Source organism: Bicyclus anynana, chromosome 8 (assembly GCF_947172395.1).
Source record: "Bicyclus anynana chromosome 8, ilBicAnyn1.1, whole genome shotgun sequence".
In the NCBI taxonomy this organism is placed as follows: Eukaryota; Metazoa; Arthropoda; class Insecta; order Lepidoptera; family Nymphalidae; genus Bicyclus; species Bicyclus anynana.
In genome coordinates this window covers 9,326,975-9,348,774 of record NC_069090.1, presented here as the reverse complement: position 1 = coordinate 9,348,774, position 21,800 = coordinate 9,326,975, and the positions used below count along the sequence as shown (strand labels likewise).

Below are 21,800 nucleotides of genomic sequence, written 5' to 3'. Positions count from 1 at the left end.
TCTGATGATGGAATCCTGGAGAAATTGAGGGGAACTTTCGAAAATTATATGGGTGTCTAGTGTGTTCGTAAACTTTTCCATTTAGTACCTTTAAGAAATACAAAATTATGAAGGTTTGAAATCAATCTGATGATGGAGTCATAAAACAGACGAGGGAACTCCTTAGCGATTTACAGCAGTTACCTTGTGTTTGGGCTTGATTAATTTGTATTAATGAGAACTTTCCACATAGATAGGTTGTGACTGTCATTTAGGTGTTTGGTGATGAAGACCAAGGACAATTAAGGGAACTCCTTAACAGTTTACAGTAACTACCTTGTGTTTGGCCTTGATTAGTTCGTATTGCTGAGAACTTTCTACCTAGATGAGTTGTGTCTGTTATTATGGGTCTGATGATGAAGACCAAGGTCAATGAAGGGAACCCCTTGACGGTTTACGGTAGCTACCTTGTGCTTGGGCTTGATTAATTTGTATTGCTGAGAATTTTGTACCAAGATGGGTTGTGACTGTCATTAGGGGTCTGATGTATTCGTTTGAGATGAAATTTTACACTAAAAATTGAAAAATAATAAAAATTTTAATAAAAAAAATACAACCGACTTCAAAACCTAAAAACGTACCCACTAAACTAAAAAGCGAAAAATAACATCATAATATGTTCTACCTGCTGATCAGTATGAAGTCGGTGCTTAACCGGTGTTGTCTTAATTTAAGCCATTTCTGACAGGACCACATGAAACAACACTGTCTGCAAAATCTAAATCTATAAGATATGCTCACATGGCTTGAATTAATACATCACCGGCTAAGCACCGACTTCATACTGATCAGCAGGTAAAACATATTATGATGTTATTTTTCGCTTTTTAGTTTAGTGGGTACGTTTTTAGGTTTTGAAGTCGGTTGTATTTTTTTTATTAAAATTTTTATCTAACATGTTTATTCTGTCACTTTGTGAACCCAAAATTGTACCTGATTTTAAAAACCAAAAAAAAAATTATATAACAAAAATTATTAATTGTTCACTATATTATTTCGCAGCTTTTTCATAAATTCTTTGGTTTCTTTAACTTTATTTCTTCTTATGCTTTCAGATTAATCCGTTCTTTTGTTCTCTATTATATAATTTAGATGTTTTTCTTATAGATACATGTGATATTACAAAACAATATTTGCTGATTATACAAAAACATTTAGATGCCTAGTTACTAAAAACAAATGAACCGTCATGAACTACTGAAATGCCATTATTTAATTATTGGCGTGTCTATAACAATATCAGAAAGAGGTTAGAGGTTAAAGTTTATGATTTTTTGAGGTCGTAGGGAGTAATCTACTGAACCGATTTTGAGAATTCTATTACCAATAGAAAAGCACGTTATTTGAGGCTATAATTTATTCCCATATTTCCATAGGAATGCGAACTATGTGAAACCTCAGAACGTCTGTTAGTCTTATATAAAAAATGCACAGTTATAACTTACTTAATACGAATAGTAACAGAAATATTGATAACAAACATTTAGCAAACGCTAAGAGCCTACACTTTACGGTCAAGATGGCATTGAACTTGCGCAGCCACAAGTATATCGCGGTGGTTTAAAATTATAATGACAAAAAACAGCCAAGTCCGATTTGAGAATATCTTCAACGATTCAGTATGTTTTAATAACAAACATAGTTGAAAACTAAAACCTAACCACTGAAAAATCACGCTATGAAAAGTATGAAACAAAAAAATATTCCTATCTGAAATTGTTACGTACAAACTATTTAGTATTAATCGTTAAAACAACTAACCAGAACCAATAATGTATTTTATGCATATTCTGTAGTAAAAACTCAAAGGATTGCCGTGGTCACACGATCTCTTAGGTAGCTTACTGAGACAGGTAAAATCAACGTAGTGTGGATTTTTTTTATAAAGGACAGTGTTACATATTCTTTTTAGAGCTATATATAAATAATGATACTAACTATATTACAGGGATTATCTATGCAAATACATCTGGTATTAAAATAATGAAGCTCTTTCGAAAACTGGGGCATTTAGCCACGTTTACCCCTATACAATAGAATCTTGTATACAACTAAACTAGCATCAATATTCTTGGTTCTTTGATGAAGTTTATGTTCGCCTTTTAAACTCTCGAGTGTTTTGATGTAGTTACTGGCAATCTATTTTGAGAGAAAAATGTATGCCGAGGAATGATTCTCTCCTGCTAGTAGTTAACGTATGTCTCAATGAGTTTATCGACAAATTTTTTTTTTTTTTTTTTACTTTTCGCTAGTTTTTTAGTAATAAGTAGATAACATTGATTTCATTCCATTGTCGCAAATCGATCCCGTAAAATAGTCAACCGGAGGAAGCTATCATGACTACTTTTATGATGTGTTAACGATTCGGTAGCACCTTATATATAGTATTAGTAACCAGTGGACTTCAAAAACAGAATAAAATGTTTTTTGGAAGTTTTAAAGCTTTACAAATGTCGCTATAGTGCAGGCGTCGACAGATCGGCATCGTACATATCGGACGCATCGCATCGATTTTAGTATTCTTTGTATAGAAAGTCAAACAAGTACGTCCACTGATTCGCATCGCACGGATCGCATCGAACGGATTTTATCTACCGTAAAATTAAAAATCGAATTAAATACGATGCGGATCAGTAGATGACAGCCAATAGACATTTCGCTATAAGTGACTTTTGCATTCATAATTACTTAAAAAAATAAAAATTACAACGGACTTCAAAACATAAACGTACTCACGATACTAAAAAGGGAAAAGTAACATTATAATATTTTCTACCTACTGATCACTTTGAGGTGCAAAGCCTTGTATTAATAGGTGACCTAATTCAATATTATAAAGAGGTAAAGTTTGTGATATTTTAGGGGTAATCTCTGGATCTACTAAACCTATTTCATAATTTTTTTTACCCCCACAACTATTTTTTCCAATTAATATGGGACTAATTTTAAGGACCTATCTAAAAAAAATAAAGTTGAATTATCAAAATCGGACTACACTATAATAAGTGATATGTGGTTTTACTTTATAATTAACTAGCGGACACCCGCGACTTCGTGTGAAAATCAATGTAAACTTTCAATTCAACCCCTATTTCGCCCCCTTCAATTCACAAAAATATAACATGAGCGACTTAAGAGTGTGCAATATGTAATTTGGTGGTTACAAATGGTTCTGAATCTCAGATTCTGGAAAAGTTAGGAGCCTGATATTTGGGTAAATGATATTTCAAAGTGTTAGCTTCGTTATGACTATACAAAATACACAATTTGTAAAACTTTTCTCGATAGTTTATTTTTTTGAAAAATACATGCTTTGCTCACATTTTGCTTTTAATCTCAGGAAAAGCAAACTTATTTAGTTAAACTTAATTAGGTATATATCTTGAACAAGGCCATTTTGTTTTTCGTTATGTTGTTTAATTTACTTGCAATTAGGTAAAAATGGTGTTGGCGCTCACGTCATAAAATTTGCGTCGCGCGTCAATCGCTCCGTGCTTTTCACTCACGTGAAAGTCATAATTCGGCGTCTCGCTTGCGCTTCGAATTTTATCCATATCGTACCGACGTGCTGCGCGCTCTTAATTAACAAAAAAAAACTAACACCTATTTCACCCCCGTTCTGATAATAATTTTACGACAAAAGTGTTAGATTTTTAATTATTTAAATAATTATAAATACATAAGACAACATATAAAAACTCCTTCTTCCAGATAAATGTTTTAATCTGTACTGTTTATTAATGATTATGGTTTTATTCTGAGGTTGGTAGGGTATTGTGAGATATACTCTATGAAAAAGAGGCGAACATGTGATTGGGTGGCGTGAAGTAAATTTAATTAATGTATTATCCATCTACCAAAGTAACGATTTGTTTAAGAATGAGAAATAAATTATTTGAAATACAGTTTATACATTCCAGCTTGTGTTATTTTATTCCATTGCTTTTATCAGAAGTGAGAGTACCTACGAACACGATGTCATTACCTACATTAAAGTCGATCTACAGAAAGAAAATGTAACGGCATTTAAATGAAGTGTGAATTTGGGAAACAGTGGTTTACATTACGAGAAATGCGATAAAAATCATACGTGTGTACAACCATTAAGTATGTATACCACTGACGGCTATGGGACGCACGCCGCACTGGTCCCGGTAAAAGTATTTATGCGATGTCGGTTGTCGATACAATATCTAACAAGAATGAAGAAACGTAAACGTAACACACTTATACCATGTTGACGATATTTATGAGCAAAACAGTCAAACAGTCCAACAGCACTCATAAGAGGATATTATTTGAAAAACTGCGAGAGAGCAGAGAAGAACGTGTAAATTAATAACAAAATACAAAGATGCATGTGTGGTGTTAGCTGCAGAGTTATATGAGATGGAATCCTGTTGGTTTGACGGATGAGAAATACCAATGATGTCTAAATATATTAAACTAGGTGTCTGGTGAGTTTTATTATTTTGATTAAACAGCCTCATAAATTATTCAGTTGTGACTAATATGAAATAAAATTACAAAGAATAAATAATCACTAGGTGAAACTAAGTATGGTTGATAGGTTGTCAGTTTGTCTGGCTTATTGTCAAAACATTTTTGTTAGATGACTATATCTAGGAAACCAAAATCATTTAAGTGAAAAGTACACACACACACACACACACATACACACTGCTCAAGAAATTAACGTATGAAGACAGACCACTCTAGGGTTGTTAGGATGTAGGACACTGGCATAATGTAATATTGAGAAATCTTAATTATAGAACTACATTACATCCGTTGCTGACATGGGACTAAAATGAATTAACTAAAATATTGTTTTTTTTTGTGCCTGTAACTTCAAACTATACATTTGTTATATGTGAGTTTTTATGACTGAATAACATAAAAATTAAAAATATATGAAGTTTTATGTAATGGTTCAAGTATTATTTTAGGCCTTGATGTAGGTACCTGATAACAAGTTTTGAGACAGCTATTACAATATTTTCAGATAGGATTTGCTTAGATATATCATTATGTAGATTACTGTATGTACTTAATATAAATTTTTTTAAATCTTTTAAGAAATTGGATTGATAGATTTCTTGAAAAATAAATTTGTAGTTATGTTTGAAAACCTATTTAACTATTCAAGCGTTGACAACATGCCTTCAGCCTATTTAGTATAGAACAGTTATTAACAATCTGCAGCAACACAGTAAATGATTCTTATCCATGAATATTATTATATTCGGCTTATCTACAAGAGTACTAAGAGATATTATGATATTCATCTTAATGAAATCTTATAATTAATTAAATTGGAGATTTTTTTTAGGGTGATATTAAAAAGTTACTTGTGTGACAATTGAGTAATAAATAATTAATTATAATAATATCATTGATCACAAATTGTCTTAGAGCCCAGTCTGTATGGACTTCAAGTAAAGAGACACAGATTGCCATAAATAGGTTGTAAAATATTTGTCTAAGACATATTTTGACAGTTTTGTGGGTGGGTGACGTTGGGCTCTCTTTTCATTAATGGTCATGTGCAGATGTATAGATTCTACATACAAGTAAATTAACCATACTATTGCTGTTGTTTTAGATTCAATCAATCAGTTTATTATTTGCAGATACACTAGTGTATTTAATCCATGTCTCATTTGTTTATTTCTAGCATTTTATTAGATTGCAACATTTTGTATAATTATGAAAATTAGTAATTATTATGGGGTTGTGGTTAGAATTATATATTCGGATGGTTACAATGATATGTGCATAAAGTTTTAACTAGGGTATACTAGTACACTAAAGGTAAAAAAAAAAAAAAATTAGAAAATTCCTTGGCCAACATATTAAGTGGTATAGGTTTTGAATATAGATTGGTATTGGGTCCTTAGGTAGTCAGTACATTTGTGCATCTACAAAGTGCACGCCACCGAGTTGTTGGTACCTGCATGCAACTGATGGGTGGTCTGCATCAAGTATGAATCAATATAGAGACTTAAATCATTACATCAGTAAAATAATTAATGGATATAGCCAAAAAAAAAAAAAAAAAAGAAATTTAACAGAATTAAAAAAAAGAATATACTAAAATTAATGAATAGGTAAAACCTCTGATAGCAAACTAGAGGTATATAACAAAGGGGGTGGTCTGGTCTAAGACAGGTTTATGCTACTATTATTACAAAAAAGGGGGTAGTCTGAAGATAATTATACAATACATAGTCAAATATCATCTTTTCTTATCTAGTGATAACTACTAGGATTGGATTACATACTAAAATTATTACAATCATAAATCGCAATATTTTCAAGAAGTCTTTATTATCATTAAAAAAAAAAAAGCATTTCTTTAAGAGAAAGAGTCTTTTGTCTGAATTAAAGTAAATTGATAGATTAACACATGTTTAACATTTTATTTCATTTTATGTACCAGGTCTAAGGTTCATTCAATTATAGACTGATTTTCTCTTGGATGCTATGAAATGAAATGAAATGAAATGAAATGAAATGAAATTTTATTTGCCTAATACACGTATACAAATGGTGTTTTACAAGTATAATTAGTCACAGTGTATTACCATTAACATGGTGTGCAAATTTTACAATTTTATAAAGCACTGTTTAAGTAATATTATTTACTTACAATGTTATAATTGTTACTAATAAAATAAATACAATTAAGATTGACATTTAAATATACCTACATAATGAAAATTAAATTATACGAAAATATGTCCAAATGAAATTACGATCTACCGCAGGAAGACATGTTATTTTAATAGTCAGATATAATAGAAAATTATAAGAGAATCATGCATTAATATTAGATTACACAAAATAAATCAAATTAAAATTTATCTAGCGAAAAATTCGTCTAATGAGTAGAACGATTTATTACACAGCCAACGAAAGAGATTTGTTTTAAAATTTCGAGTAGTTTGGCTCTTTAAATCTGCATCTAATTTATTGTATATTTTGATGCACATAGCGTGTGGTGACTTTAATGTCTGCTTTAATTTGTATTGCATTTGACATAACCGAAATTTATTTCGTTTACGTGGGTTTTCATTTAATTTAAAATATTCCGAGTGTCGGTGTACGAAAACTGAAGTCTCATAGATGTATAGACATGTCAGTGTAAGTAGATTGTGGGCTTGAAAAATGGGTCTACATGAGTCTCTTGGCTCCATAAGAAAAACGGCCCTTATGCACTTTTTTTGTGTAACAAATAATTTCATCATATTTACGGAGTGTCCCCATATTACAATTCCATACCGCAGTAAGGACATAACATACCCATGATATGCTGTCAGTGCTGCATCAAATGAGACTGTCCGTCTGAGACGGCGTAAAGGATATATAAATTTATTAATTTTACGACAAATGTCCTCTATGTGATAATTAAAATCGCAATGCTCGTCAAATTTAATTCCTAAAAAATGTGTATGTTCAACAATGTCAATAGTTTCATTATTAAATTTTATGTCTAATGTCTGAGTTTGTCCTTTTTTTGTTTTAAATTGTATACATTTGGTTTTTTTTATATTTACACTTAGATTATTATTTTCTAACCAGTTCACAGTTTCTTTTAATGAATTGTTTACTTCAGCTTCATGAGTCCGTTTATCATCACAAGGTATAATTATTGTGGTATCATCAGCAAAAAGAATAGAAGGGTGAGATACATTTACGGAAAGGTCGTTTATGTATATTAGAAACAGCAGAGGGCCTAATATACTACCCTGCGGTACACCATAACCATTGTTTACACACTCTGATTCATAAACTCTTACATTTTCACCTAATTGCTTTTGCATGACAGTTTTTTGTTTTCTGTCACTTAGGTATGACCTTAGCCATTTATGTACATTTCCACGAAGGCCAAAGTATTCGAGTTTATTTAATAATATCTCATGATGAACTAAATCGAAAGCCTTAGACATATCCAGAAAAAGAACAGTTGTTAATTTTCCTTTATCTACTGATTCAAATATTATCTTAACTAGCTCAAACATAGCAGTTGAAGTAGATCTATTTTTTCTGAATCCGTGTTGAGAGGTATTAAAAAGATTAAATCGCTCTGCAAAATTATTTATTCTATTGTGGATAATCTTTTCAAAGATCTTAGACAAGACCGGAATTAGCGCAATTGGTCTGTAATTACTTGCTTCATCTTTCCTTCCTTTTTTATATAGAGGTTTTATGATTGATAATTTAAGTCTATCTGGAAATACGCCATGTTCTATACTTAAATTTATAACGTGAGCTAAAGGCTTAGCTAAAAAGGTAGATGCGCATTTAAATAATTGAGTATTTAATTCATCATATCCTGTTGAGCTGGTATTTTTTAAATTCATTATTACTTTTTTTACTTCAATGTGATCTGTAGGTCCACAATATATGTTATTATAATTATTATTTGTATTTGTCATTGTATCATTAAAGTTTTTATGTAGTATATTTGATGTCAATATGAAATGTCTATTTAGTATGTCACATAGTTTTGTAGGGTGTGTTACTTTTAGTCCATTATGAGTTAGGGATTTGATATTTTGGTATTGGTAAGAATTACCTACTGTCTTTTTTATAATATTCCACGTAGCACTACATACGTTTCTTGCTTTGTTAATATATTTTTTGTTGCATTCACGTTGTCTATAATAAATACATCGGCGTAAAATTTGGGAATATTTCTTATAGTTTTGGGTCGTTGTTTTATCACGCTTTACGCGAGATTCGTAATGTAGAATACGTTTACGTTTGGTACTTATTTTAAGACCTTTAGTGATCCATCTCGCACTAATTCCGCTACTTTTAGTCAATATTTTTATAAAGGGAAAGCACAATCCATGAAACAATATTAGTGTATCGTGTAGAAGATTAAATGCTTTATTTGCATCTTGTTCCTCTAATATATCAGTAAAAGACAGATTTTGCATACAATTTACAAAAATATTAATATTTTCCTTTGAGTAGTTCCTTTTATACATATAGGTTTTTGAGTTATCTATTACTTTAGTATTACCAACATTATTAATATTGAAATGTAGTGTTTGTGCAGTGTTATGGTCAGATAAACATAAATTATGTAGTTGGCCTGTTGATTCATTAATATTAGTAAGTATATGATCTATGCAAGATTTGCTTCGTGATGTGATTCTAGTGGGTTTTCGTATTTTGTGTATAATATTATAGTTAGATAATATAGCATTATAAGATTTCGTCATAGAATTATTATTCAACGTGTTTATATTTATATCACCACATATTACTAATTTATATTCATTATATTTATTTGTCAAATTATATAGCATTGAGTTAAGCTTGTCGAAAAATATATTAACATTAGATTTTGGTGTTCTGTATAAACATATTATTATTAGGTTTATTTCTTTAATATATATCCCACAACATTCAAACTCTTTCTCCAATGCGTTATCGTTTAACATTTTTATTTGGTCAACATCAATTTCGTGTCTGGTTAATATACAGACTCCTCCTCGTCTAATTTTTTCTCTAGAAAAACACGCTGCAACTTTAAAATCATCAATACAAATATTAGTTTCATGACCCTGTAATAGAAAAGTTTCCGAGAGACAGATAGCATCGATATTAATTGATTTATCTTGGAGTTCTGAGATATTAAGAATAATGCTATCCGATTTGTTTAGTACACCAGCTATGTTTTGGTGCAAGATACCAAACTTCCCTGAAAATTTTTCCCATTTATACTGGTTTTATTATTAACGTTAATTTTTTTAAAGAAGTAAGGAATTGTACCTTTGTCTAGACTGGTGGTTTTAGGGGAAGTATGATCAGCATCGTTCATCGATTTATTTATAGGCATAAAATAAAATGGTATTGTCCCTACGATCATCGTTCATCGATTTATTTATAGGCATAAAATAAAATGGTATTGCTAGGTATGCTAGTTATGTTAAATTAAATTATTTGTCAAACAAGTATGATATTTATCTGAACGATTAAGTGACTGAGCTATGTGATACTGTGTGAAAATATTTGATTACAGATCCGAGATGCATGGATATTGATTGATGAATATGGGATATATGAGATTCTCATGATAATCATCGGGTTGAACACAGCCCTATTCGACAGTTGACCCAAATCACAAAGATGAGAGAAGTTACACTATGTATTGATAACACACGATTTAAATTTAGTATTTTTATTTATGATATGATGATATTATAATTATGTATTATATTGAGAGTTATTAGTTTTGATATCATATATACATATATTTTAAATATTTGCTCACATCCATGATGTTATTCATTAATTATGACTTACTGATGACGATTTGTGTTTTGGTAAAATTTTAATATAAGGATAGATGTATTACACAGGCCGACACGATTTTCGTTGTCCAAGATATAATTATTTTTTTTTTCTACTGATTTTGTAGTGCTGATTACGAAATCAGACCTAATTTTATCATATCACATCAGATTTTTAGTAAAATTAATATATTCGCTAGTTTTGATTTTTCAGTGAAATTTTCGAGTTTTGGCACTCTTTCTTTGAATTAAGCAACCTCTCATGAGAAATTACTTCAGTTATAACAACGACACACCTATTTGTAACGCGTTTCGTGGAAATAAGCTGTTATAGTGCCTTTGTTAAAAAAAAAAATATATATATTTTAGTTAATGGTTTTTTTTTTGTTGTTGGAAAACGTCTGATAAACATAACGTCTTCTATAAAGTGTCACAATAGTCCAGATATATTTTGTTACATTTGTTGAAACTTTATGATTCTAAGCAAAAACTGAAAAATTTGTGGAAAATATGTATAATAAATATGTAGCTTATTTTGACTTCAAAATACAAATAAAATCGTGGACTCTGCAGTTTGTACTAATCGTGTTGAACAATTAAGGCAGTGGACACTGGACATACAGCAAAAGACAATCTCTACCTTTTGGTACTACCTATGATATAGTGAAAGCAAGACAATCATACAGATATTGTTATTTTTGCTGTATGTTAGAAGCTTTTAAAGTAAAATTTGTTTTCCTTTTTGTAAAAAAATTGATGTGATAGAGTAATTGTGCAGGTATTTTTGTGTTCAAAATACTATAAATTACTGATAATTTTTACTGAAATCAAAACAACGTTCAAAAAGTATTCATTTGTCGGCCGGTGTTATCGATAATATTTTAGATAGTATTATAGTATAGTAGTGTTATGACGACTAATATACCGTTATTTGTTTTGTGAATGATTATGGATATATTTGTTGTATAATAATTTCTCTATTGATTATTACACAGCAAAATAAAATAAATAAATAAATATAAAAAGATTCCAACGAATTGATAAACTCCTTTTTTTTGAAGTCGTTTAAAAATGTATGTATATGTATTTATATCTGATTTTATATTTTGATTATCTTCTATCACATGTCATCTGGAAGTCTAACACGATCATGAAGTCCTGTAACTATATTAGTTCTGAACTTGATGGTGAGGGGTTCGGTGCAGATGCAACACATCATCTGGAAGTCTAACACGATCACAAAGTCCTGTAACTTTACTAGTTCTTGACTTGGTGGTGAGGGGTTCGGTGCAGATGTCACACATCATCTGGAAGTCTAACACGATCACAAAGTCCTGTAACTTTACTAGTTCTTGACTTGGTGGTGAGGGGTTCGGTGCAGATGTCACACATCATCTGGAAGTCTAACACGATCACAAAGTCCTGTAATTTTACTAGTTCTGGACTTGGTGGTGAGGGGTTCGGTGCAGATGTCACACATCATCTGGAAGTCTAACACGATCACAAAGTCCTGTAACTTTACTAGTTCTGGACTGGGTGGTGAGGGGTTCGGTGCAGATGCCATTAATCGATGATGACGAATTTGACAAATATAAATAATGTTTTGAAATGATGAAAATAGATAAGTTGATTGACAAAAGCTTCACATGAACATTATGTTTATTTATAATATGTATCACTCTTATTCTTATTTAACATTTTTATGATAAAAGTATATAGAAGAAATCAAGAATTTCATTATAGTTTGATTGGATTCTTTTAAATAACTTATGGGATGCTGTGTGATAATTAATTATAAAATTTTATTGTTAACATTGTTCTATTTATAGTTGATATTATAGTAATGTCATAATTTCATGATATTCTTGTGTTGTTTGGGGACAAACTTTTAGTAAGGATGGCCGAATATTAGAAGATAAAGACATTACATTTGTAAATATTACATATCGTCTATGTACTTAATGCTTTAAATTAATCTACTACTCTGTCTAAGTTAATTACAATATTTAATAAGTCTCTGTCTAGAGTAAAGCTCCCTCTTGTCATCTGGAAGCTCAGACAAATATTAGAAGATAAAGACATTACATTTGTAAATATTACATATCGTCTATGTACTTAATGCTTTAAATTAATCTACTACTCTGTCTAAGTTAATTACAATATTTAATAAGTCTCTGTCTAGAGTAAAGCTCCCTCTTGTCATCTGGAAGCTCAGACAAATATTAGAAGATAAAGACATTACATTTGTAAATATTACATATCGTCTATGTACTTAATGCTTTAAATTAATCTATTACTCTGTCTAAGTTAATTACAATATTTAATAAGTCTCTGTCTAGAGTAAAGCTCCCTCTTGTCATCTGGAAGCTCAGACATACATAAGACCTACCTCGCTAGATGTTGTTTTTCGTCAAAGTACATGATTTACTTGTATGATCTAATGCGATTATAAGAACTGTCTCTGTAGAATCGAGGTTTCATAGTTATAACTTTATATTAACATAACTTTTAGTTTAGTTTAGGAATGACAAAATGACAGACAATTTTGTCATGAATTTGGGTAATTGGACTGAATCTGGAAGTGATTGAAGATTGAATTTATTTCAAATTTGTAAAAACAAGAATTAACATACCAGTTTAACTGAATTTAAGTGTTTGGATTTTTATCAATAGAATCACTATCAAAATCTGTATAGGTCTGTATTCACAATTTGTAAATATTGAATGAGAAATCTGTTCAACTATAATTATATTAATTCTTAAAGAATAATTAAATGTATTGTAGGGTGTTTCAACATATTGTTAAATCAAGGTTTAAAATTAGAAAATATCTGTAATGACAAAATTGAATTTTACTACTTGTAAATCAGTGAATTTAGCAAGTAGTAATAATAATAGATTAATTGGGACTCACTTTTGTTATAATTAGAAATTATTGGAGAATTAATGAGTTGTGGTAATAAACATAAATTAAAATTTTAAATACTATGAGACATAGTTCAGTGAATCTTTATAATAATGTAATGTTAGAATTTATTTGTGTTTACAAAGTTTGAGGACAAACTTGTGTAGTCAGTATGGCCGAATGTTAGATTTTTAATTATTTAAATAATTATAAATACATAAGACAACATATAAAAACTCCTTCTTCCAGATAAATGTTTTAATCTGTACTGTTTATTAATGATTATGGTTTTATTCTGAGGTTGGTAGGGTATTGTGAGATATACTCTATGAAAAAGAGGCGAACATGTGATTGGGTGGCGTGAAGTAAATTTAATTAATGTATTATCCATCTACCAAAGTAACGATTTGTTTAAGAATGAGAAATAAATTATTTGAAATACAGTTTATACATTCCAGCTTGTGTTATTTTATTCCATTGCTTTTAAAAGGTATCTTATAAACTTTCTTCGTATTATGATCTCAAATCATGCCTAGTTTCATTCACTTATTAATTTCAGCGTGATGTGTAAAAATCATGTGTCAATAAAAACACGAACAGACAGACAGAATCGAGACATTATATCAAAATCGGATCTGATTATTTATGTATTGGGTGCGACCACGGTGCTATATTATATTTTCTTGTTTCATTCTTTTTAGACCCCTTTTTACGTAGTAGTATAGTTTTTAAACATTATTTTTTATTAATATTAATATAAAGTTTTCAATCTAACACAACCTATTTTCGGCTCACTGTTGAGCACGAGTCTCTTCTCAGAATGAGAGGGATTAAGCTAACAGTCTACCACGCTGGTACAATGCGGATTGGCAGACTTAACCACATCTAGAGAATTAAGAAAATTCTCAGGTGTGCAGGTTTCCTCACGGTGTTCACCGTATGAGCCGGGTGATATTTAATTTCTTAAAATGCACATTAACTACTGAAAAGTTGGAGGTGCCCTGGATCGGATTCGAACATACGCCCTCAGAATCGAAGGCAGAGGTCATATCCACTAGGCTATCATCGCTCTCGAATTTTCAATCGTTCGTTATCAACCCATATACGGCTCACTGCTGAGCTCGAGTCTCCTCTCAGAATGAGAGGGGTTAGGCAAATAGTCCACCACGCTGGCTCAATGCGGATTGGCAGACTTCACACACGCAGAGAATTAAGAAATTCTCTGGTATGCAGGTTTCCTAAATTTTCAATAATTATCTCGATTAATTAAAAATATAAAGGTTAACTTCATGTTTTTTACACGTCCATAAGAAGGGTTCACATCTATACCATCAACTAACTCCAACAACAGCGATACTGTACTACTATAACCAGTTTGTAAAATTATAAACACTATATATTTCATAGAGCGATATAAAAAACAATGAGTCTCGTACAAACAGCCAACGGGTTAAGTATAAGTTTAACTGTAATTTATCAATAACAATAATTAATAGTAAATATGAGGGCTGTTTCAAGTTTTTTACATTACCTATTATTTATCAGTGCAGTGGCAATGAATTTCGTGGGCACAGGAGGTAGACGACCTCATGATCATTACGCTAAACCACAAGTGTGTAAGCAATTTTGTAGTGAAAACAAAATAGTCCAGAAAAGGGAAAATTATACACCGAAAAGTAGGATCGTTGACGTGATGCTGCAAACTCCCATGTTCGCGTTCAACCGCAGTGACTCTGACGGATTTTCGGCATTCAGAGACCAATACGACCTGCCTAAAGGTAAGTGCAGCTGACCATAACAAGGTAATCATAAAAAGTTTCCTACGGAAATTATAAATGGACATGTTTACAGTGTAACGTAATAAAATTATATTAATAAATTACAGTTAAACAAAAGCTTAACAAAGCTATTCATTCCTATACGTATGTAATACCTACGAGTAAAATTACTCGCATTGTAAATTATCAAAAGTTACTTAATTAGGCAGAAGGACTCTTTAAAATAAATCCCGGAAATAGATTTCTATACAGGCAGTTTAGATGACATCGTAATCTTGACGATAACGCTGCCTTTTTAGATATATTTTATTTATGTTTTTTTCCTAAGTGCATAATTCATATAAAATGCAGAACTCATAACAACATTGTTATGAGTTTTGCCGGTTTTTTTTTAATTTTTATCTGCCAGTCTGTTTATCCGGGCTAATCTCTGGAACGGCTGATCCGGTTTTAATAGGACTGGAAGACAGAGGAGGTTTATAAAGCAACTAATAGGCTACTTTTTATCCCGAAAACTACATGGTTCCCGCGGGATTCGTGAAAACAGAATTACACTCATACGAAGTCGCGGGCGTCCTACTATAAAATATGATATTGAGAATTAGATCAGAATTAACGATTCATAACAATAATCTAGCTATTTGCGTGATTCTTAATTAAAAATGATTATGTTCTAACAACATTAAAAGTTATACTTATTGTAATAAATTATATACTTAAGCTATGCTTAACTTATAAGTTATAGTTATTAAAGATACATGTGTAAAAACCAAAGAACATAGCCTTGTTCACTAACTTCCTAGTTAATCATAACAAGTTTCAGTTAGGTCGCATATTCAATAATTTAATATTTTAACTTGGCCTTTTTGAGAATAGGCTACTCGCCTGCTGTACAAAACTAAGAAGATTTTTTGCTTATAGGTAGTTTAGACGGCTAGAAACTCTAATCACATTTTTATTTGTGAAAATAATCTCGTAATTGTAATATAAAACAAAATTGTATTTTTATCACGTACCGCAAACGCCAATCATAAACTGTGACGTCATTCACTACAAGGCATCGGCTTGTGACTGGCGCTTGCGGTGACGTGATAAATCACATTACTGCAAACGCCAATCACGCTGATATCTTTATAAGTGACGTCACTTGCTAATGTGTTGTGGTTCGGCGGCAAAAATTTTACGTATATATTTTTTCATTTATATTAATTTTTTTACTGGTTATTATTGACGGGACAAAATAAAATATAGCTTATAATACTTCCATAATTCAGTTTAAACACTGTTTACAAAAGAGGCAAGTAGCCTATTACATTACAAGTACTATAATTGTCACTCCAAAAATAATAAAAATCAAAAACATTCCATAATCATAAATTATAACAAATAACCAAATTAACCATAATTATCAAAGATGTTCAACGATTGTAACACTGGTGGTAGTTTCCCAACCACAGAAAACATATGTCCCCACTTCAACGCTAGGTCTGTCATCAATACATGTACCTACTTACTTATAAATTAACGGTGTTTTCTGAAGTGCTTATTTTACAAACAAGTTTTTTTTTAGTTTTCGTCTGTCTGTTTGTAATGGTTATCTTTGCTAATGTTTGGAACAGCTGAACCGATTTTTACGGGACTGTCTCTGGTGGAGGAGGTTATTGAGCAACTTATAGGCTACTTTTTATTCCGGAAAAATCCCCGCGGGATTTCTGAAAAGTTTAAATTCATGCAGACGACGAAGTCGTGGCGTTCGTTATTATTATTAAACAAGTCAATAATTAAAAAAATAAAAAAACCCGACTGCCTAACCTACTCGCACCGCATCCGCCTCGCGTATTTTGTATAGCGATTAATAAATAACGTTTTTCTAATTGTAGGTTTTTTAATATGGCCATGATATATCATTTTGGGATCCTCTTGATGAGCCCTTTAATTTAATACTGTACCCGTAATATTAAAAAAAAAAATATTTTTTTCACCTCGAGTCTCTCACAGTCGTCGTGTTGATTTTTTATTTTTACCTATCTAAGAACACATGGGTTATTAAGACAAATCTAACGATACCTTAAATACGTAATACAAGATACGCGCGAAAAACATAACCCTTGCAGTCGGGTAAAAATTAGGGCATTATATAGACTCCACTTGGCATAAGAACATGAAGATGATTAAAGATCTCTCATATTATTATTTTCAGGGTTTAAGGGACCATTAACAGAATACGACTTCATCGTAGTCGGAGCGGGGTCCGCGGGAAGCGTGCTCGCTGCGCGGCTCAGTGAGGGCGGTAAAGCGTCCGTACTGCTACTAGAAGCGGGATTGGGAGAGTCCATGCTGACGTCAGTACCCACGCTAGCGCCTCTGTTCCAGATGACTAGCAGCGTGTGGCCTTACTTGATGGAACACCAACCAAACGTTTGCATGGGTTTGTAAAATTACAAGTTATTTAACTTGCAGTATTAGTTTAAGAAATTAAATAACACTTGTCTCAAAATCATCGTGAGCAATACCAGGCATACCAGAGAATTTTCTAATTCTCTGCGTGTGTGAAGTCTGCCAATCCGCATTGGGACAGCGTGGTGGACTATTGGCCTAACCTCTTTCATTCTGATAGGAGACTCGAGCTCAGCAGTGAGTCGAATTTGGGTTAATCATGATGATGATGATGATGATTAGTATATCGGTCAATTCTTACGAGATAAATTAGAATCACTTCCTTATCAGTACATTCGGTTTGAATTAAATTTTGGTCTGATGATACTCGTAAAGTCGAATGTCCAAGGGAACTTTTAAACTAAACGACATAAACCCATCGAGTTTGGGTTCGTATGTCTTAGCATTTACTTTGGTGCATTATAAGCTTGTTTATTTTATAAAAAACTAGCGGACGCCTGCGACTCCGTCCGCGTGAAAACCCTTGATTACCATAAATAATGGTTATGACTTGGATTTTTTTGGAACTTTTAAAGAACCATTTCGTCATACGCACGCAACGGAAGCTCTGAAAAGGATATTTTTCCGCCACATTTTTCACTGACACTATTGCCTATAGTCTTCCTCGATAAATGGACTATCCAACGCAAAAATATATTTTCAATTCGAACCCGACTTTACTTTGACCGCGCTAATCTTATGTACTACTTACTGTACATGTGATAAGTGCTCAACGTTAAGCCATGGGATTTTATTATCTGTTCTGCTCTCTTGAAAAATACATATTTATACTTGTAATATTACTTTACAGGTATGGAGAATGAACGATGTTTTTGGCCTAGAGGCAGAGCTGTGGGCGGTACAAGCGTTGTGAACTACATGATTTATACACGAGGAATGAAGGAAGACTGGGATAGAATAGCGGCTAAAGGAAATTATGGATGGTAATAGTAACATTGTTGTACTTTTCACATATAGTTTCAACATATTTATAAACATGGATTAAGATTTAAACTTCAATTTTCAAAATAAAATGGACCTAATTAAAGTCTCAAACGGTGAAAGAAAAATATCCAGACGAAAAATGCATACCTGAGAATTTTATTAATTCTCTTCATATGTGAAGTCTGTCAACCCGCATTGAGCCAGCGTGGTGGACTAGCCTAACCTAGCCTTAAAGGCCCTACTCACACATCTGCCGCAGGGGCAATCTAGGGTGTAGGAGTGGGGATGACCCTTAATTGCATCCTTAATTGTGATGTGTGTAGGCATGCCGGGGCAATTTGGGAGGATGGCCCTGCGGCAGGGCGGCAGGGGCGCGAGACTATCCTTGATCCCTAAGTCGTCCCTGCCGTCAGTGCGTGTGTAGCGCGATTGGGGCAATTTCTCAGTCAGTTTGTCAGCAGCTGTCACACGGAGTGCACGTACAAACAGCGTAGAATCAAAATGTGTACTTTTATAATATTCTTGTGGCATAACTGACTTCTTTTCTGTAGCCATTTCTTCACCCAGTATCTCCTTTTCCTTTTTTTTGAGGTAGCACCACAGAAAGCGCCAAGGCTACTCCAATGTTTTGAGTGGTCGATAATATGGGTGCCATTCTCAATACGTGTGCTCAGCTCGGCTTATTCTGGAACACTGCACGGCAGGCAAGTGTGTAGAGATACTCCCGATATCGCCACAACCGCCGCGCACCCTAGATTGCCCCTGCGGCAGATGTGTGAGTAGGGCCCTTTAGCCTAACTCTCTCATTCTGAGAGGAGACTCGTGCTCAACAGTGAGACGAATACGGGTTGAATATATGGGTGTAAGATTTTTATCTTAGGTGGTACAACGTTTAGCGAGTCAGCTAGTCTAACATAATTATTAATACGATTTTTTCTTATCCTTTAAGGTCATACGAAGACGTCCTTAAATACTACATGAAATCAGAACGAGCTCATCTTCGAGAATTCAAGAATTCACCGTGGCATAGTAAAGACGGCGAACTTACCGTCGAAGATATTCCGTTTAGGTAAATTTTAACAGTCAATCTGTAACTTTACCTAAAAATTCAAGCACTTGCTGAATAGATAAGTAAACAGTGATTCGAAGGCGAAAAAAATATCACGATTTTTTAATAAGTCCACTATACAATTTATTGCTGTTACCTAGTTTTTTAGGCGTTTATTTTCATCCATTAAACTGGTGAAGATCATTTCTAATTCAGTTTTTAGACTCTTCTAATTAGTTCTTGGAATTTAAACGTTTACTTTATCTTTTACAGATCGAAACTATCAAAAGCATTTTTAGATGCGGGCAAACTATTAGGTAACCGGCGTGTTGACTACAACAGTCCAGACGGTTTCGGCTTTTCTTACATCCAAGCTACAATGAGCCGAGGAATACGAATGAGCAGCGCCAAAGCGTTTTTACATAACAATAAGAAGCGTAAAAATCTACACATATTACCTAACAGCCGAGTCACTAAAATACTGATTGATCCAGCCACAAAGACTGCTACCGGAGTACAATTTCGAACGAATGGTCAGATATATGAAATACGGGCAAAGAAAGAAGTTATTCTTTCGGCTGGCCCTATAGAATCTCCGCATTTACTCATGTTATCTGGAATAGGACCCAGAAAAGATTTAGAATCTTTCGGAATTGAGGTAGTACAAGATCTGCCAGTAGGAGAAACCCTCTACGATCATATATCGTATACAGGTCTGGCGTTCGTTATGAATACAACTCGATTAACTTTATTGGAATCGAATGTTGCGTCTTTAGGGAACGTTTTGCAATATACACAATTCGGTGACGGCCCACTGTCGTCCTTAGCTGGTGTTGAAACTTTGGGATACATAAAAACAAACATATCGGAAGAAATTGGCGATTTCCCAGACATAGAGCTCATAGGGACCTGTGCATCTTTGGCGTCTGACGATGGAAAAGTTGTCGCGAAAGGAGTCCGACTGGCCGATTGGCTATATAATGACGTTTACAAGCCACTCGAAGGTATCGACAGCTTTACAATACTTTTAATGTTACTGCACCCAAAGTCAAAAGGTTACATGAAACTTAGATCGATAAATCCTTTCGATCAGCCAAAACTTTATGGAAACTACCTGACACATCAGAAGGATGTTTCTACAATGATCGCCGGGATACGGTATATTTTACAAATGATCGACACACCACCCTTTCAGAAGTTTGGAACTAAATTGCACAAGAAAAAGTTTCCAAACTGTAAAATGTTTGAGTTCGGAAGCGACGGTTACTGGGAATGCGCTATTAGAACGATCACGGCAACGTTACACCACCAGATATCTACGTGCAAAATGGGACCACCGTCGGACCCCTCTGCAGTTGTGGACCCCGAATTGCGCGTGTATGGTATAAGAAATCTGCGCGTCGCTGACACAAGCATTATACCAAACACAATAGCGGCTCACACAAATGCGCCGGGCATCATGATAGGGGAAAAAGGGGCGGATATGGTGAAACAAACATGGGGTCTGTAATCGTAAATACTTTTGGAGTTACAAATCTCACGAGTGATACTTTAAAAATTTCGTGTTTGATATTGAAAACTTGAAATTGTCATTCTATTACATAGGTATGTGTTAGTATGTAATTTATTAAAATTTTTAAATAACCGATAATGATTCTTATTTAAGTTTTGATTATATGGGATTTACTTTCAAAATAATATCATTTTGACTTCAGCCACGGCTATTTTAGTTCACAAGCGTGTTCGTCCAACTTAGTTGCAGTTACAATTACCTCGCTTTCATAGTCCAATAGGACTATTATCTTATACACGATCGAAGGCATATGGCCGACGGCTTTAAGTATTCTCCTTAGAACGATGGACCAACACCGCCAACTTCCTAACCCGAATTTGCCTATGAAGGGCATCATGACTCCACACTCGAACCATCGATTTTTCTATTCGAATTAAATAAAAACGAAAAATGTTGGTCGCGATCTGCATGATGTCATGGACATTGCGATCAACAAACGATCAGTTTTATCGGATATCCAACCGTTAGCGCTGCAGGCACGTGGACTTATTGGATAGTGAGTGACTAGCAATAGCAATGCGCATTTATTTAATGTTTAATTACGGAGGTACGTGTTGTATTGTCTTCACATATATGGATCGATAAAGCGCTGATTATGAAGGGTAACGGAAAGAAGATAAGCAAAGTAGGCAAGTCATTGGGGAAGTCCACATACAATTTTTTACAGTAAAAAAATATAGTCTATGGACTTTTTTGTAATAGTAATTGATGAACCAAGTAGATTGTCCACTTGAGGGTACCCATTACCCTTACCCTACCCCTTGCA

The 21,800-nt window shown here is 33.0% G+C and overlaps 2 protein-coding genes across 3 annotated transcripts in view; one reads left to right on the top strand and one right to left on the bottom strand.

The window, feature by feature from the left end:
- The window catches only part of LOC112055976 (flotillin-2), a 294,787-nt gene that overhangs the window by 270,970 nt on the left and 2,017 nt on the right, over positions 1-21,800 (bottom strand). The window lies entirely within an intron of this gene.
- Positions 14,670-21,112, top strand: LOC112049955 (glucose dehydrogenase [FAD, quinone]). The gene is made up of 5 exons (XM_024088030.2): positions 14,670-15,032; positions 17,233-17,460; positions 18,280-18,412; positions 19,363-19,482; positions 19,735-21,112. The coding sequence occupies exons 1-5, from the start codon at positions 14,756-14,758 to the stop codon at positions 20,969-20,971; spliced, it is 1,995 nt and encodes a 664-aa protein (XP_023943798.2). The 5' UTR covers positions 14,670-14,755; the 3' UTR covers positions 20,972-21,112.

Bases quoted from the DNA above. Each gene is read 5' to 3' on its own strand.
- LOC112049955 (XM_024088030.2), top strand. From the start codon at position 14,756: ATGAGGGCTGTTTCAAGTTTTTTACATTACCTATTATTTATCAGTGCA. The intron at 17,461-18,279 runs GTTTGTAAAATT...ATTACTTTACAG, and splicing joins CCAACCAAACGTTTGCATGG to GTATGGAGAATGAACGATGT. The intron at 19,483-19,734 runs GTAAATTTTAAC...TATCTTTTACAG, and splicing joins GTCGAAGATATTCCGTTTAG to ATCGAAACTATCAAAAGCAT.